The sequence below is a fragment of the Tachyglossus aculeatus genome, chromosome 5, assembly GCF_015852505.1.
Source record: "Tachyglossus aculeatus isolate mTacAcu1 chromosome 5, mTacAcu1.pri, whole genome shotgun sequence".
NCBI classification, from domain to species: Eukaryota; Metazoa; Chordata; class Mammalia; order Monotremata; family Tachyglossidae; genus Tachyglossus; species Tachyglossus aculeatus.
Window position 1 is genome coordinate 28,826,497 of NC_052070.1, and position 18,637 is coordinate 28,845,133.

The following is an 18,637-nucleotide window of genomic DNA, read 5'->3' on the forward strand; positions in this document are numbered from 1 at the left end:
GGGAAAATATTGGAAAAGTATAAATGGAGTGCAGAGGCATAATTGGAATGATTTTGTAAAGGGGTAAATTCAATCCATCTCTGGTGATGGGGCAGTGTTGAATGTAGGAGATTGAAATGGAGTGATGCATGTAATTTGGTTTGACCTGAGGTAAGTTCATGATCATACTGGGGAAGAATGGTCCAAACAGAATGTATTAGATGGGTGCATTAATGATTGAAGGATTGTGCTCAATTTTTTTTTATTATTGTTATTGGTTAAGCGCTTACTGTGTGCCAGGTACTGTACTAGGTGCCGGGGTAGATCCAAGCTGATCATGTTGGACACAGTCCATGTCCCACATGGGGCTTACAGTTTTTGTCCCCATTTTATAGATGGGGTAAGTGAGTCACAGACAAGTTAAATGACTTTCCCACAGTCACACATCAGACAAGTGGAGGAGCCTGGATTAGAACCGGGTCCTTCTGACTCCCGGGTCTGTGCTCTATCCACTAGTCCATGCTGGTTGATTTAGGAGACCAATTCAGAGTCATTTTTATGAGGAAGTCCAGGGCCCAGTACATGCTTTAGTGGACAAACAAAATTTACATTCTAGTTCCGGCACTGCTCTACTCTCTGAGATCACTGAAGTCCTCTAATTCTCCTGGGATTCAGATTCTTCATTTGGAGTGCTTGCGTCTCTCTATACATCATGGGAATATGGTGATGCCTAAATGTTTTTCTGTTCTTAATGATTAGGAGTTGTCTACACCAACTGTCTCAAGTTCTGCGGTTCTCTCTTTGACCCCCCTTCAATCTGGCTTCTGTCCCCTTCACTCTACAGAAACCGCCCTCTCAAAAGTCACCAGTGATCTCCTTCTTGCCAAATCCAGCGGCCTCTACTCCATCCTAATCCTCCTCAACCTCTCAGGGGCTTTCAGCACTGTCAACCACCCCCTTCTCCTGGAAACATTATCCAACCTTGGCTTCTCTGACACTTTACTTTCCTGATTCTCCTCTTTTCTTTCTGGCAGTTAATTCTCCATCTATTTCACAGGCTCCTCCACTGCCTCCCATCCCCTAATTGTGGGGTCCCTGAAAGTTCAGTTCTGGGTCCCTTTCTATTCTGTCTATACCCACTCCCTTGGAGAACTCATTCGCTCCCATGGCTTCAACTACTACCTCTGTGTGAATGATTCTCAAATCTACATCTCCAGCCCTGATCCCTCTCACTTTCTGCAGTCTCACATTTCCTCCTGCCTTCTAGATATCTCTATGAAGATGTCACTCAGTCAGATGTGTTTATTGAGCACTTACTATGTGTAGAGCATGGTACTAAGTGCAAGGAAAAGTACAATATAACAATATAATACACACATGTCCTGCCCACAAAGAGCTTACTGTCTTGCTGTCACCTAAAAAATAACATGTCCAAAAAAGAACTTCTTATCTACCCACCCAAACTTTGTCTGTACCCTGGCTTTCCCATCACTGTAGGAAGCACCACCATTCTTCCCGCCTTGCCACTGACCCATCACTCACGTCTTGCCTCTGGCCTGGAATGACCCCCTTTTTCATATCCAACCGACAATTACTCTCCCCACCTTCAAAGCTTTACTGGACGTACGTCTCATCCAAGAGACCTTCTCTAAGCCCTCCTTTCCTCTTCTCCCACTCTGTTTTGCATCACCTTGACTTGCTCCTTTATTCATTCCTCATCCCAGGTCCACAGCACTTATGTACATATCCCTAATCTTATGTATTTTTATCATTGTTTGTCTCCCTCTCTAGACTGTAAGCTCATTTTGGAAAGGGAATGTGTCTGTTTATTGTTCTAGTGTACTGCCCCAACCACTTAGTACAGTACTCAGCACACAGTATGCATTGAATAAATACTATTGAATGACGATGACCTTCGGACATTTGATATTTGCCCCACCCCCAACCCCACCGCACTTATGTACATATCTTTAAATTGTATATTATAAATTATTTTTCCATTCATATTCATGCCCATCTCCTCCTCTAGACTATAAGCTCTTAACGGGTAGGGAACATGTTTGCTAATTCTGTTGTGTAGTACTCTCCCAAGAACTTAAAACAGTGCTCTGCACATAGTAAGTGCCTAATAAATATGATTGATTGATTAATTGAAGCTTATTATGATTCCTTATTTCTTCCAGTCACCCTCTTTCCTTTGTTGCCTATGAACTTGGATCTGTACCGCTTAAGAACTTAATATTAAAATCACCCCCAGCCCCATGGAATTCAAGTACCCAGGTTATAGATATTTGTTAGTATCACATATCTGTAGATACAGAGATGTAGGTTGTGGTGCTGAGGAGACTGGGAAAAGGAGTGGGTTGGAAGAACAAAGCAAGGCATGACTCAGAAACGCAAATAAATTCAGTATTTTCCACCTGAAAGAAGGACACTTGAGGCTACGCTATTGATTTCATTATCTCAGAGTAGCTGCATAAACTATAATTGTAAAAGAAAGATTGACCAGATAGCACCAATAAATTCAACACTAAGCAAAGAGAAAGTTTTCCCAAATACACGGTGACACCAAAATCACAAATGAATGTAAGTCATTCCAATTAGAACTAAATAGAAGAGAAATGCAATCTTTAGATTAAAAATGAACACTAATGATTAATATGTCAGTGGACTGAAAACATGATCATTGACATATACCACTGAAAAGTTTAGAAGGATTGCATGAAGGGTTTGCAGTTCCTATTGGACAACCTGAAATTGTCCATAAAAATCTAATCTTTGCCTTAGAGATTAATTAATACATGGTGGATGTCTTCATCCTTTGGGGACAGCTTCATAAATAAATTGGTTTGATTTTATGAAAATTATGAAACTTGATGAATGATAAAAAAACAGTTTTAATCAGCATCTGATTTCTTGATTGCATGTCAATTTCTAATTTAGTGTTAAGTCAAATTCCCCGCTTTAGTATTGTCTGAAAAATTTTATTCTTGGTGATGAAATGTGAAACTGGAAAGTCAGTCAGTCAATTGTATTTATTAAGCACTTACTGTGTGCAGAGCACTGTACTAAGTTCTTGGGAGAGTACAATACAATAACAGATTCCCTGCCCACAGTGAGCTTGCAGTCTAGAGGGTGAAAATGTCATGAGAAGCAGCATGGCTCAATGGAAAGATCCCGGGCTTGGGAGTCAGAGGTCAAGGGTTCTAATCCCGGCTCTGCCACTTGTCAGCTGTGTGATTTTGGGCCAGTCACCTAACTTCTCTGTGCCTCAGTTACCTCATCTGTCAAATGGGGATTAAGACTATGAGCCCCACTTGGGACAACCTGATTACCATGTATCTACCCCAGTGCTTAGAACAGTGCTTGGCACATAGTAAGTGCCTAACAAATGCCATCATCATCATCACCATCAACATGATGGGAACATAATCTGGCCACACTGTGCGCACACAAAGTTGCTGTTTGGGACACTTGGAGGCACTTTCTCTTTTGCCTTCTTGCCTCACCACTGCTCTAGACTTCTGCTCCCTAACCTGCTCCTTTTATTCATTCAATCGTATTTATGACTGCAGTGTAAAATCCTGGTGTATCTGCCACACAGCTGAGTAGCAGCGTTGTCTGAGACTAAGTTATTTGTGTCTTTATCTCCTTTGGCCTCTTTGCTTTCACAATTTCAGCTCACCAAACTGCTAATTTTTTGGGTATTTTATCATTAATCATTTGATTCTCGTACCCCATCTAGAACTTAGCAGAGTTTCAGCTCTAAGAGACTGTCGAGTTGTTTTGTTGTTTGTGATCCCATCTCACAATGATGTTGAGAATAGCCTGCAAGTGATGCTGGTGGAATAGCTAAGGACTTAGATGTGGGGAGGATGATGATGGTATTTGTCAAGTGCTTACTATGTGTCAAGCACTGTTCTAACAGCCAGGGTTGATGATACAAGATAATCAGGTTGGGCACCTTCCCTGTCACTCTTAATCCCCATTTTACAGATGAGATAACTGAGGCCCAGAGAAGTGCAGTGACTGGCCCAGGTCACATAGCAGACAAGAGGCAGAGCCAGGATTAGAACCCAGGTCTTTCTGATTCCCAGGCCCAGTGCCCTATCCCAGTGAAGGCCCTGGGAGGTCCAGATAGGCGGGGGCACCCACCCACCTAATCCCTACCTACGCTCTGAGACAATCAGTTCTTTCAACTGAAGAGAAGTTTGGGCGACACTAAAACTCTTTAAACCATCAGTTTGATTTGAATACTAATAACAAACTGCAGCCAATACAATGCTGGAGCCTAATACACTGTCCTTCTTGATATAATTTTCTACTTTCATAGCCATCCTTCTACCCTTATAGACTGCAAGTTCGTTATGGGCAGGGAACCTGACTGCTAATTCTGTTGTACTCTTCCCAAATGCTTAGTACGGTACTCTGTATATAGTCAGTACTCAATAAACACCATTGATTGATTGATTATTCTGCCTAGACATGGTTGTGCTGCCTAGGTAACAGATCAATACACAGACTTTCCTAGTGGAGAAGAGGAGAGAGGTATGCATACTTAATTATTTAGGCATTTAACTCATCCACATAGCCATCTTTCCAGTCTCCTTTTCTTTCTATTTATTTTCTCCCTACCTCCCCCAGTAGATTGTAAACTGCCATTGCTAATGATAGCTGAAGCTTGGCCTATTTGGGGACCAAGAGTCTGCAAGAAGGAATTGATTATAGGGCTAGAGGTTTGCAAAAGCTGCTCTCACTCTCTCATTCCGGGTCATCATGTTCCCTTGGGATGGTAGGTGTAATAGATGAGGAGGTTGGCAGGGGTGGAGGACATTGTGAAATGCCAGCAGAGAGGAGAGGGCTGTATGAATTTCTCTTTACTTGAGAATTTCCTATTTTAACATTTTACATACTGTCTCAGGAACAATTAGAAGTTACTTAGTGAGTCAAAAATAGAGAGGGCATCACCTTGTCTATTGCACAGCTGGTGCAATTAGAAATACACCTTTGAAATATTCAACAATAAACCAGTAACTGAAGGAGACAATATTTGTTTCTACATGAAGTGAGCCTTCCAGAGATTCAAAGAAATCCATCGAGAATCTGGCAGTAATACTATCACATGTTAGGGAAAGTTAGAGTCTGGATACAAAGATTTTCATCCTAGAAGGTTGAGGTCTGTGAGTGCCTGATTAGATAGACTGTAAGCTTGTTGTAGTCAGAGAATATATCTGTTTATTGTTGTTACATTGTACTCTCCCAAGCTCTTAGTAAAGTGCTCTGCACACAGTAAGCGCTCAATAAATATGATTGAATGAATGAATGAAAGGTGTGTGGGATGATGCTAGGAGCAACCTCTCCAGGCTCTGTTCAGAAGCAGTCTGGTCAATCCTAGCACTCAGCAAAATCAATCCATCAGTGGAATTTATTGAGTGTTTACTGTGTTCAGAGCACTGTACTAAAGCACCTGGAGAGTACAATATAAGAGTGGGTATATTAGAGAAGCAGTGTGGCTCAGTGGAAAAAGCCTGGGCTTTGGAGTCAGAGGTCATGGGTTCAAATCCCGGCTCCACCACTTGTCAGCTGTGTGACTTTGGGCAAGTCACTTAACTTCTCTGTGCCTCAGTTCCCTCATCTGTAAAATGGGGATTGACTGTGAGCTCCCTGTGGGACAACCTGATTGCCTTGTATCTGCCCCAGCGCTTAGAACAGTGCTTTGCACATAGTAAGCGCATAATAAATGCAATTATTATTATAGCCACATTCCCTGACCATGACAACCTTACATCGCCAAGGAACTTGTAACTCCAGAAGCCACGTATGAACCATTATTGCCTTCATGGATCTCATTTGAGGGGTGTCCAGGAACCTTTCCACTCTCCTGTGTTTTCAATACATGACTTTCACTCCTGCCTCTAAAATCATGAAGAAACCACTGCAGCAAGGAAACGCTATGGAAGCTCCGCATCACTGGCCTCTGGTTTTGTTTACAAATTGCTTCTTTTTGTTTTCTGTTAGCCTTAAGGACCACCGCTGGGAACTGGGAACTTTGTTGCTTCTCAATAACCTGAATGCTTTCACTGGTAAACGTTTTGGGTCCAGATTATATGAGCATTTATGGATCTATACCCTGCCCTTCATGGTCTCTGTAGATGCTGATTGTGTCAGCTTTCGTCAGAGTTATTCTCCTTCTCCATTTGCTTGTGTTACTTTGGAGTCCAGTGCTTTCTGAGATTTACAACCTGGCCTGCTGATCCTTGCCTTTTTCTTCTGGTACTTTCTTTTTTTTAAGTTCAAATTAGTTCCTGGACTCTTTCCTTAAGGGAATTCTCTGAGGGTGCAAAAGGTAATTAAATAGAGCAACTGGGAATAGGAGTGCAATTACTTCTTAACATAATTAGTCATTGTTCAGCCACTTCTGGGAGGAGAAGGGACAGCACTCTATTTAGTTGAGGTGGAGGTGGGTGGAGATTATTAGAAAGTTTTCTTTAGGTCAATTTTCCCACCGATGCAAGGCCTGAAGAGAAGATGGACAATTGAGAAGGGGTGTCAGAAAAGCTATGTGTGGAGCACCTCAAGACTCACTCTCAGCTTCCCACAGAAGGAAAATGTTGGGTATCAAGGGAGACTCTTGCCACTCCTCTAGACTGCAGGCTCACTGTGGGCAGGTAATGTGTCTGTTCTATTGCTATACTATACTCTCCCAAGTGCTTACTACAGTGCTCTGCACTCAGTAAGTGCTCAATAAATATGATCGACTGACTGACTGCCTCAGGAGAGAAGCATTCCTGTTGCTTCTAGGCAAGTGTGAGAGTTTTGGGATCAATCTATTTCACCTCTCCACAAAGAGAAAGAATTCACAGAGTTACCCAGCTAGCTGAACAATGGCTTCTCAAAGACTACATCATTATCCATTGATGAGACTTGAGAGGTGGACCAACGGGGATTTTGGGTCCTATCTTTGAAGTCTTGTGGTGTTTCCTTAGTGGTATAAACTGCAGAGCTCACACAGATGTCAGAGCCTTCATCCCCTTCCCTGATTATAGGAGGCGAAACTTCTGACAGAATGGTATGCTCGTGTGGGGAGGGAATGTGTCTGTTTAGTATTATGTTGTTCTTTCCCAAGCACTTAGTACAGTGTTCTGCACACAGTAAGCGCTCAGTAAATACAGCTGAATGAATAAATGAATGAATGGACAAGCAGAACAGCTGGAGAAAGTCACCGAAGCCAGAGCCTGAGGAGGCCACAGAGCCTCTGATCCTGACATTGAAACTCCCTTGTCTGCTTCTGCCAATGCTGCTCCTTCTTTCTGGGCCCATTGTCTGCCTCCATTTTTGGCAACAATGGTGGCCTTTCTGACAGTGCTGTGGAAGCACTGTAGACTGTAAGCTCCTTATGGGCAGGGAATGTACCTGTTTGTTGTTATATTGTACTCTCCCTAGAGCTTAGGACAATGCTCTGCACACAGCAAGCGCTCAGTAATTATGATTGACCGACTGATCTGGTGATATGGGACAATCTGCACTAAAGCATTCTGCAACACACAACACAGAGGGAAGCAGCTGGCTTATCAGTCAGTTAATTGTATTTATTGAGCATTTACTATGTTCAGAGCACTGTACTGTGTGCTTAGGAGAGTACAACAGAATTAGCGGATGCTTTCCTTGCCCATAATGAGTTTATAGTCTAGAGGAGGAGACAGACATTTATATGAATAAAAGACCTAGTGGGAAGAGCTCAGCCCTGGGTACCAAAGAACCTGGGTTTTCATCCCAGCTCCACCTCTTGTCTGCTGTGTGATCTTAGGTGAGTCATCTAACTTCTTTGTGCTCTAGCTACCTCATCTGTAGAATGCGGATTAAATAATTGTCCTCCCTCCTATTTTGGCTGTGTCCCCGTGACAGGGACTGTGTTCAACCCGATTATCTTGCATCTACTGTAGCACATAGTGCAGTGCTTGGAACATAGTAAATGCTTAACAAGAACCATTAAAAACAAAACAAAATGAAAACAGAAACAACAAAAAACAACCAGAAAGGAACTAGACAGAGAGTCAGGGCTGGGATTAAATGAGGGAACAGGGGAATTGCCCCTCTACTCTTACCTTTCTGAAACTACCACTTCCAGGAACCGCTCAGTGAGAAAGCAGCACATGTCTATTTTTCAGAGTGGCATTGCTAAATGGTGGCTGGGGTGCTTCTCTGCAAAAGCAGCACATGATCTCCCCTCCCCCTCGGCCCAGGATAAAGTCTTCTACTCCTGTCCTTTCATATAGAGGTCTTCTGACCCTTCTCCTGTGCTTCCAGGGCTTTTTCAAAAACAACGGCGGTCCCCAAAGTCAGTGATTCATTAATTCATTCAATCATATTTATTGAGCACTTTGCGCAGCATGGCTCAGAGGAAAGAGCACGGGCTTGGGAATCAGAGGTCATGGGTTCTAATTCTGGCTCCGCCACTTGTCAGCTGTGTGACTTTGGGCAAGTCACTTAACTTCTCTGTGTCTCAGTTCCCTCATCTGGAAAATGGGGATCGAGACTGTGAGCCCCATGTGGGACAACCTGATTCCCTTGTGTCCCCCCCAGCGCTAAGAACAGTGCCTGACACATAGTAAGCACTTAACAAATGCCATCATAATTATTAATAATAATAATAATGGTATTTGTTAAGCGCTTACTATGTGCAAAGCACTGTTCTAAGCACTGGGGAGGTTACAAGGTGATCAGGTTGTCCCACTGGCACTGTACTAAGCACACGGGAGACTATGATACAACAATAAACAAACACATTCCCTGCCCACTACAAGTGATCTTTGGGAAAATCCTCAGCACACCAGGGTCAAAGGGTCCCAGTGATCTTTGGCTGATGATTGAGAAGCAGTGCTGCCCAGTGGGAAGTGCATGGATCTGGGACTCAGAGGTCTTGGACTCTCACCCTGGCTCCACTATCTATCTGCTGGGTGACCTTGGACAAGATACTTAACTTCTCTGTGCCTCAGTTACCTCATCTGTAAAAAAGGGATGAAGACTGTGAGCCCTATGTGGGATGGGAACTGTGTCCATCCTGATTAACTTGTATCTATTCCAGCATTTAATACAGTGCCTGGCACATAGTAAGCCCTTAACAAATACCACTAAAAAAAGATGGTGGGGACTCTTCCAGCTACCTCAAAAGGAAAGTCAGTATGTCCAGAATCTCCAGGGTCTCCCAGTTCACTTCCCCACTCTGGTAAGCAAAAGAGTGAGAGTAACAGAAGATGAGTTGAGTTACTGGAACAGCATGGGAAGCAGCATGGCGTAGTGGGTAGAGAATGGTCCAGGGAGTCAGAAGGTCATGGGTTCTAATCCCAGGTCCACTTCTTGTCTACTCTGTGACCTTGGGCAAGTCACTTCACTTCTTTGTGCCTCAGTTGCCTCATCTGTAAAATGGGAATTGAGACTATGAGCCCCACACGGGACAGGGACAATCTCCCACCAGATTTGTTCATATCTACTCCAGCACTCAGTACAGTGCTTGGCATGAAGTAGTGATGAACAAATGCCATAATTGTTATCCTTAAATTGAATCCCCACAACCACAATCATCCAGTTAATTCAGGAGAGAAATTTGCTTTCATTTGGAAACATCCCATGCTTCAAGAAAAAGTGGGGTCTGATTCAAAGTTGCTTATGTTGACCAGCTAGACTGGTCCCAATTTACTTATGGCTTCAGGCCTAGCCCAAGGTGAAAGGATCTGTGTGCTAAACGTGGGGTTCACTTGGTTGCAAAATATCAATTATAATTGGGGTATTTGTTAAGCACTTTATTACGTGCGGTGCTTTGATAGATAGAGGAGCAGTGTGGCTCAGTGGAAAGAGCCCGGGCTTTGGAGTCAGAGGTCATGAGTTCAAACCCCGGCTCTGCCAATAGTCAGCTGTGTGACTTTGGGCAAGTTACTTAACTTCTCTGTGCCTCAGTTCTCTCATCTGTAAAATGGGGATTAAGACTGTGAGCCTCCCGTGGGACAACCTGATCACCTTGTAACCTTCCCAGCACATAGAACAGTGCTTTGCACATAGTAAGCACTTAATAAATGCCATTATTATTATTATTATAAAAGATTATCAGACACAGTTCTTGTCCTTAATTAGGGTATAGTCTAAAAAGGCGGGATAACAAGTATTGGGTCCTCATTTTACAGATAAGGAAACTGAGGCACAGAGAAGTCAAGTCACCCAGCAGGTAAATAGGAGGGCCAGGGTTAGAACCCAGGTTTCTGGATTCGAATTCCCATGCTCTTTCCACTAGATCACACAGCTTCCAGTAGAGTTAGTAGCAACCGGGACCTGTTGGATCACCCTCAGTGTGCGGAACCACCGTAACCACACTGAGAGCAAAATGTCTGGGTCAGCGTGGTCCTTCCCCTGCTCCCTCTTGGCCTCTATCCTGGATTAAAAATAGCCAGGGCAGAATCGGGGATGGGAGTGAATGCCCAGTGGGATGGTGGCAGATATTGTAAGGCATGAGGAAAAAGCAGTCATGGCTAGATGCAAAGCTTCAGCAAAGAATCTTTCTGAGATTTAGATAGTTCTTTTGCACCCAAATCTCATGAATTTCAGCTCAATTAAGTTCAATTATAGCTATTTTTTAGAGCAATTCTACAACCGTACCGTGTTGGAAAGGATTCTTTCTGGTGCTTTCATTCGCAATGGTCTGGAATTGCAATTGAATATGCTTCAATCAGTTGATTTGGTACATTTCATGGAGAGAGACTGTTGGAGAAATCAGCAAGATATAAAAAGAAACTCTAAAGTAAAAGCATGTATGCTTCTGAGGACTCTGCATCTCATACAGCATCTTTGATCCTGTCATGGATGTCAGCCCAAAGAATCCCATGAAATAGAGGAGTTTCTCTCAACTCCTTTCCATGAGGAGCGATCAGATGTCTTTCCTGAAGATATTCCCATTCCTGGTAAATAAAACAAACAAAAAAAATACCCCGATTTTATTGCTCCTCAGGATTTATGCCCATTTTGGCCATTTCTAATTTTTTTAAAGGAATAGATGGACTGCTAGTTGTCAAATACAATTCCTTTGAAATTAGAGGGAATTGAAGCCATCTTAGCATAGATAACCATAAATACGTTTTCTCTGGAAATTCATTTTCTTCTCCTATAATGCTGACTTTCCTCCTTCAGGGTTTTCTTCTTCAAAGCAGCGATATGATTATCAAACTATATTTGAGTATTAATCTCAGCAATTGAAATGATGGCGTGCATCTGTCTTGTGGACACCTCCTATTCCCCCAGATGCTTAAATATGGTCTCTCCCAACGGATCCCTATGTGGGCCACTTTTAATGAAGAATCCCTGCCAACATTGCAGTGTCACTCTATTGCTGCTGAGATCTCTCAGTTCAGGAAAATTTCCTGAAGCACAAAGCAATGAAGTACCACTGAAAAAAAATCAACCAGAAATCCAACATGACTTTCCTGGTTGATCTGCTTTGGATTTCAGAGTTGGTGACCTCATCGTTTCCAAATATTTTTTTTTTTCCTTTTCCATGTAAAACAGAAAGCCCAGTATCCCTCTTGAATCCAATTCTGATACCAAAGAGGCAGACAGGCAGTTTAAGGACCAACTTGGTCATGGTTTCCACATAAATTGCCAGCTCCTTGTCAAACCTTTGAATTGGTTCTGTGTCTTCTCTAGATTTCATTCATTCAATTGTATTTATTGAGCTCTTACTGTGTGCAGAGCATTATACTGAGCTCTTGGGAGTGTCCAACATAGCAATAAACAGACAGTTTCCTGGCCCATAATGAGCTTACGATCTAGAGGGGGAGACAGACATTAATATAGGTAAATAAATTACAAATATTTACGTAAGTGCTGTGGGGCTGGGAGGGGAGATGAATAAAGGGAGCACTTTAGGGTGATGCAGAAAGGAGTGGGAGAAGAGGAAAGGAGGGCTTAATCAGGGAAGGCCTCTTGGAGAGATGTGCCTTCAGTAAGGCTTTGAAGTGTGATAAGTGTAATTGTCTGTCAGATTTAATTTCCTAATGGCAGTGAGAGATGATGTGTTTTCTCCAGAAGGCAGAGGGGTAGAGTTGGGAAGAGGGGAGAAAGTAAGGAACCTTGGACTTGCACTGCAATTTCCCTGGAACTAATCTGACTATTGTTATTTAAATAACACTGGATTCATGCAGAGGCCTGGTCAATCTTTCAGATATGCCACTTAAGTCACATTGGTCAGACTAGCTGGCCAAAGTCCCTGGTCAGAGAGATGCGAGGACATCAGTGTTAAACCAGTAATCAGGGTAACATAGTGGATTGATTGATTAATCTGACATGGGGCGCTGCCATGGTCACATTTTGTCTCTTTTCCTTGTGCACCTCCAGGTGGAGAGACTGCAGACAGAGAACACTACCGGCTGGGACCAGAGGGAAATGCTCCAACTGGAAAAACAAGGTCTAGAGAGGGAGAATAGAAGACTGAAGGCCCAGGTGAGAGAAATGGAAGAGCATCTGGGAGGAAGAAACACATCCTCATCCAGTGGCCAAAGCCCTGACATCACAGCTCTGGAGAGTGAGCTGCCGGAACCAAGCCAGGTACGGCAGTCTTGCTTCTAAGAATAATGATGATGGTATTTGTTAAACGCTTACTTCGTGCCAGGCACTGTACTAAGCGCTAATTGTGACTTCATTGCTATTACCCTGTGTTCTGCTTAACCTCAAGTTCTCCGAGCCTGAATGGAGCAGAATGGAGGCTGAGTTATAACATCAATCATGAAATTTATTTATTTTATAATGGTATTTGTTAAGTGCTTACTACATGCTAGGCACTGTACTAAGCACTTGGGGGGGAGGGGGTACAAGCGAATCAAGTTGGACACAGTGCCTGGCCCACCCCACTTTACAGGTAAGGTAACTGAGGCCCAGAGAAGTGAAGTGACTTGCTCAGGATCACACACAGTCGACAAGTGGCAAAGCCTGGATTAGAATCATTCAATCAATCATATTTATTGAGCGCTTACTGTGTGCAGAGCACTATACTAAGCGCTTGGGAAGCACAAGTTGGCAACGTATAGAGACAGTCCCTACCCAACAGTGGGCTCATAGTCTAAAAGGGGGAGACAGAGAACAAAACCAAACATACTAACAAAATAAAATAAATAGAATAGATATGTACAAGTAAAATAAATGAATAAATAATAATAATAATAGTAATAACTAATAAATTAGAACTCATGACCTTCTGACTCCCTCAGCCATGCTGTATCCACTAGGCTAGGCTGCACTTGTCCTAAGGAGGGCGAGTCCCAGCCCACCACTTGAGTCAATTAGCCTGACCTGGCTGTCTAGGCAAGGCAAAAATCCCCAACTTATTGTTATTATTATGGTATTTGATAAGCGCTTACTATGTGCCAAGCACTGTTCTGAATAGATCACGGGCTTGGGAGTCAGAAGGTCATGGGTTCTAATTCCAGCCCTATCACACGTCTGCTGTGTGACCTTGGCCAAGCCACTCCCATGGGCCTCAGTTACCTCATCTGTAAAATGAGGGCTTAGAGTGTGAGCCCCATGAAGGACAAGGACTGCGTCCAACCTGACAAACTTGTATCTACCCCAGCATTTAGAACAATGCTTGGCAAATAGTAAGTGCTTAACAAGTAACATAATAATAATAAACATTATTATTATTAACTATCTCCAGGTGAATTAAAATGAGGCAGTGGAGAAGCAATCATTATCCACCCAGAATCTCTCTGCTTCTTTTGAATAGTTGCTCTGCTCGTCTGGTGTAAGCCAATGAATAGAGCCTAGGGTCACAGAAAATCATTGTCCAGATTATTCATTCAGATTCTGAGAGCATTTCAAAGTTCTGATTGAAATCGTTCGGCTCTTTCAAAATCGTTTGACCTAAGCAATCATTTAAAAGTTTCTTGGGGATGAAAGGAGTTCTAGTAGAGATTCTTCTCCATTCTTTGCTATAGGTCAGGACCAGAGTTGGTGTTTAGATCCCTTCTTATTTCTGAATGGTTCTGACTTTTACAAGGTTTTGAACGGTTCTGATTTTTTGCTGTCATCTAAAACTAGCATCTGGTCCCATTAATTCTCAAGTGTGTTCATCATGTCATCAGTTGAGGGCAGAGGGAAGGGTTAAAATAATGATTTTTAACCTGGAAAATGACTGCTAGATGAACCCTCATTGGAATGAGCTTTGTCAAGGTCAGGAAAACTCATTTTCGTGGTCATTTTAAATTTCATTTTGTCAATACACTTCATTGGACATAATATAGCCATTTGAAAAATAACACAATATAAAATAGGACTTTGGCACAACTGGGTTGTTTCTGGAATTGTATTTTCTCCAAATTAAGTAGATCTGACACCAGAAGTTGCTGTCGAATAGACTCGGAGTGGTCGTTTGCCTTGGGCATAGAATCAACTTCCATTTTTGGATCCTTAAGAATCCCGACACCTTTATTTTCAGGTCTTTGGAATCTATCTTGGTTCACTGGCTTTACATTTCTATTTTCATACTGGAAAATATCATATAATTCTTACCAGACCTCATTTCTTTCATGAAAATCCCTTTCCCCAAAGTTCTAAACCCAAGGTAATTTACTTCTTTCAGTACCTATTTGACGGACTCACTGTTTTATGTTCATCCCTTTGATTTTTTTATGGGCTACTTTTCAGTCCACATGCTGTTCTTCCTCTGTCTGCTTCATCCATGAAGGGAGTAAAACCTCTCTTATCTGGGTTACTCCTACTATCTGGTTTAACTACTCTCCAGTGTCCACTGTCTATGATCACTTTAAGCTGAGCAAACAAAGAGCAAGGGTGATAAGCGATGCATCAATCAAGGGTATGTGTTGAGTGCTTACTTTGTGCAAAGCACTGTACTAAGCTCTTGGGAGAATACAACAGAGTTAACAGGCATGTTCCCTGCCTACGGTGAGCTTGCAGGCTCGAGGGCGAGGTAGACATCAATATTAATGATTAATAATTAAACAAATGATTGCTTAAGTAAATAAATAATAGTTGTTCATTTATAATGTATAATTTGAAGATATGTATGTAAGTGCTGTGGCGTTGAGATAGGCTGAATAGCAAATCATCATCATCATCATCATCGATCGTATTTATTGAGTGCTTACTATGTGCAGAGAACTGTACTAAGCGCTTGGGAAGTACAAATTGGCAACATATAGAGACAGTCCCTACCCAACAGTGGGCTCACAGTCTAAAATGGGGAGACAGAGAACAAAACCAAACATACCAACAAAATAAAATAAATAGAATAGCTATGTACAAGTAAAATAAATAAATAAATAAATAAATAGAGTAATAAATATGTACAAACATATATACATATATACAGGTGTTGTGGAGAAGGGAAGGAGGTAAGATGGGGGGGATGGAGAGGGGGACGAGGGGGAGAGCAAATGCCCAAAGGTCACAGATCCAAGCAAATAGGCCACACAGAAAGGAAAGGGAGCTGGAAAAAAGAGGGATTAATCAGAGAAGGCCTCTTGGAGGAGATGTTAATTCACTCATTTAATCATACTTACTGAGCACTTACTGTGTGCAAAGCACTGTACTGATCGCTTGACACTGTACTAAGTGACTTGGAACTTTAACAATGTTTCGAAGGTGAGGAGAGTGGTGGTCTGGCATTTATGGTGGGGAGGGAGTTTCAGCCAAGGGAGGGGATGTGGGAAAGGGATCAGTGGAGGGATGGATGAGGTTGGGACACAGCAAGTAAGCTAGGAGAGCAAAGTGTTTGGGCTGGGCTGGAGTAGGAGAGTAGTGGGGTAAGGTAGGAGCGGGCAAGCTGATCCGAAGAATCAAGATCCTCTTTCTGCTCTAGTTGTGTTCTGGAGAACTTCCATGCAATGTCAGGCTGGACTGGGCAGGGTTAGACCTTCCTTGTGTGACTGTCATCTAGGATGGTGGGGGTTAGTCAGACCATGCTGGAGTCTATTACAACACGTTGACCTCACCCAGCAGACTACTCAGCCCTCTGCCCCCCCAGTGCACACAAGCAGCTAAAAATAATAATAACAATAATAATAATAAATTATGGTATTTGTTAAGCTTTCCTATGGGCCAGACACTGTACTATGTGCTGGGGTGGATACAAGCAAAACAGGTTGGACATAGTCCCAGTCCCATATGGGGCTCACAGTCTCAATCCCCATTTTGCAAATGAGGAAATGGAGGCACAGAGAAGTTAAGTGATTTGCCCAAGGTCACACAGCAGACAAGAGGTGGAGCCGGGATTAGAACCCAGGACCGTCTGACTCCCAGACCTGGGCTCTATTCACTAGGCCATGCTGCTTCTCCAGAGATTAGAGAAGCAGCGTGGCTCAGCGGAAGGAGCCTGAGCTTTGGAGTCAGAGGTCATGGGTTCAAATCCCGACTCCGCCAATTGTCAGCTGTGTGACTTTGGGCAAGTCACTTCACTTCTCTGTGCCTCAGTTACCTCATCTGTAAAATGGGGATTAAGACTGTGAGCCCCCTGTGGGACAACCTGATCACCTTGTAACCTTCCCAGCGCTTAGAACAGTGCTTTGCACATAGTAAGCGCTTAATAAATGCCATTATTATTATTATTATTATTATTATTATTATTATTATTCAGCTTCACTGTTGGCAGGGGTAGGGAGTATTAGGGAACTGAGGGAGACCAATACCAGCGAGCAAACACCCCCACATCTTCCCAACTTTGCTGCTTTTTGTGGCCACCCGTGAATGTTGTCAATGTGTCTATTTATGGGATGGCATGTTTGACTTAATATTTTTTGCAACCTTCAGTTCTGGATAAATCAACCCATCAATAGCATTTATTGAGCACTTACCATGTGCCGAACATTGTACTAAGCACTTGGGAGAGTACACTACAACAGAAATGGTAGACACATTCCATGTCCACAACGAATTTCCAGTCTGGATGAACAGTTATGATGTGCAATAATTACTAAATTTTGTGAAGTATTTTTTAAAATGACATTGATGTAAAAACTTTACTTCTGAGTTCAGCCTCAAAAGGATAATTTTGGTTGGGGGCCCGGCTGCCCCATGGTACTAACAAAATTGATAATATCCGGTAAGCTCAGGCGTTGGATTCAACGTTGCACTATTGATTACTCGACTGGAATGGAGTTTGCATTTCGAACACTAGTTACAATATTTGATAAATTGCCCAGCGACATTGATTACAGGATCGCAGCAGTCTTTTCAAAATAAGACACGAGTAAAAGAACTATGAAACCATAAATTCCTAGTCAAAGAATATTATTTATTGATGTAGTCTTTTTCTTTCAGTTCAAGCCACGTGCTAAAATTACTTTGATTTTGTATTCGTTTTTGTCATAGCTAACGTTAGCTATAACTGCGAAACAAAAATGATAGAATACTCAGCTAAAACCTTCTTTTCACTTTAATGATTTCCCACCATAAAGTTGAACACAGGTTATATATTCCTCAATTTTACTATAATTTTCCTAACTAGTATATGGCATAAAAAGAAATAGCCTGAGCAGTGTTTCAGATGACATCAAGCAGGGAGAAGCAGCATGTCCACTGGAAAGAGCACAGGCCTGGGAGACCTAGCACCTGGGTTCTAATACCAGCTCTTCAACTTATCATTCATCCATTCAGTCATATATATTAAGTTCTTACTGTGCACAGAGCACTGTACTAAGCGCTTAGGAAAGTACAATACAACAATAAACAGTGACAGTCCCTGCTCACAGCAAGCTTACCTGCCGTATGACCTAAAGTCACTTAACTCATTTGTAAAATGGGAATTCAATACCTGTTCTCCCTTCTACTTAGACTGTGAGCCCCATGTGAGACATGGACTATAGCCAACCTGATTAGCCTGTATCTGCCCCAGTACTTTGCAAAGTGCTTGGCAAATAGTAAATGCCAAACTGCTATTATTATTGTTGTTAGAGCTTGCATCCTTCCTTCTTCCCTCCTGACCTCCATCTTTAATTGTTCACTCTCCAGTGCTTTCTTTCCCAACTGATTTCAAGCAGAGTCATATTTCCCCATCCTAAAAAATCCTTCCCTTGACCCCAGAGGTCTCTCCAGTTATTACCGCATCTCCATCAATCAACAGCATTTACGGAGGGATTACTGTATGCAGAGTACTAAGTTTTTAGAATAGTGCAATATAACAGAGTTGGTAAACATGTTCCCTGCCCACAACGAGCTTACAGTATAGAAGGGGAGCTAGACATTAAGATAAATAAATTATTAAGTACATACATTCTGTGGGGTTGAGGGAGGGGCAAATAAAGGGTGCAAATCCTCCTACCATTCTGCTCCAAAATCCTTGAGTGGGTTTTCTTCATGTGCTACCTTAGCTTCCTCTCCTCCAGTTTTCTTCTTAACTCCCTCCAGTCTGGCTTCTGCCCTCTTCACTTCACCAAAACTGCCCTCTCAAAGGGCACAGATGATCTCCTTCTTCCTAAATCCAACAGCCTCTACTCCATCCTAATCTTCCTCAACCTCTCCAGTACCTCTGACTTTGTCGACCACCTACTTCTCCTGGAAACATTATCAAACCTTGGCTTCATTGACACTGTCCTCTCCCGGTTCTCCTCCCATCTCCCTGGCTGGTCAGTCTCAGTCATTTTCATGAGTTCCTCCTCTGCCTCCC

General features: G+C 42.6%; 1 protein-coding gene across 1 annotated transcript in view; it reads left to right on the top strand.

Moving 5' to 3' along the window:
- The window catches only part of CCDC102B (coiled-coil domain containing 102B), a 567,334-nt gene that overhangs the window by 206,161 nt on the left and 342,536 nt on the right, over nt 1-18,637 (top strand). Inside the window, exon 6 of the mRNA XM_038746894.1 lies at nt 12,358-12,567. Within this exon, the coding sequence (XP_038602822.1) occupies nt 12,358-12,567 (210 nt within the window). The remainder of the gene's footprint in view (nt 1-12,357; nt 12,568-18,637) is intronic.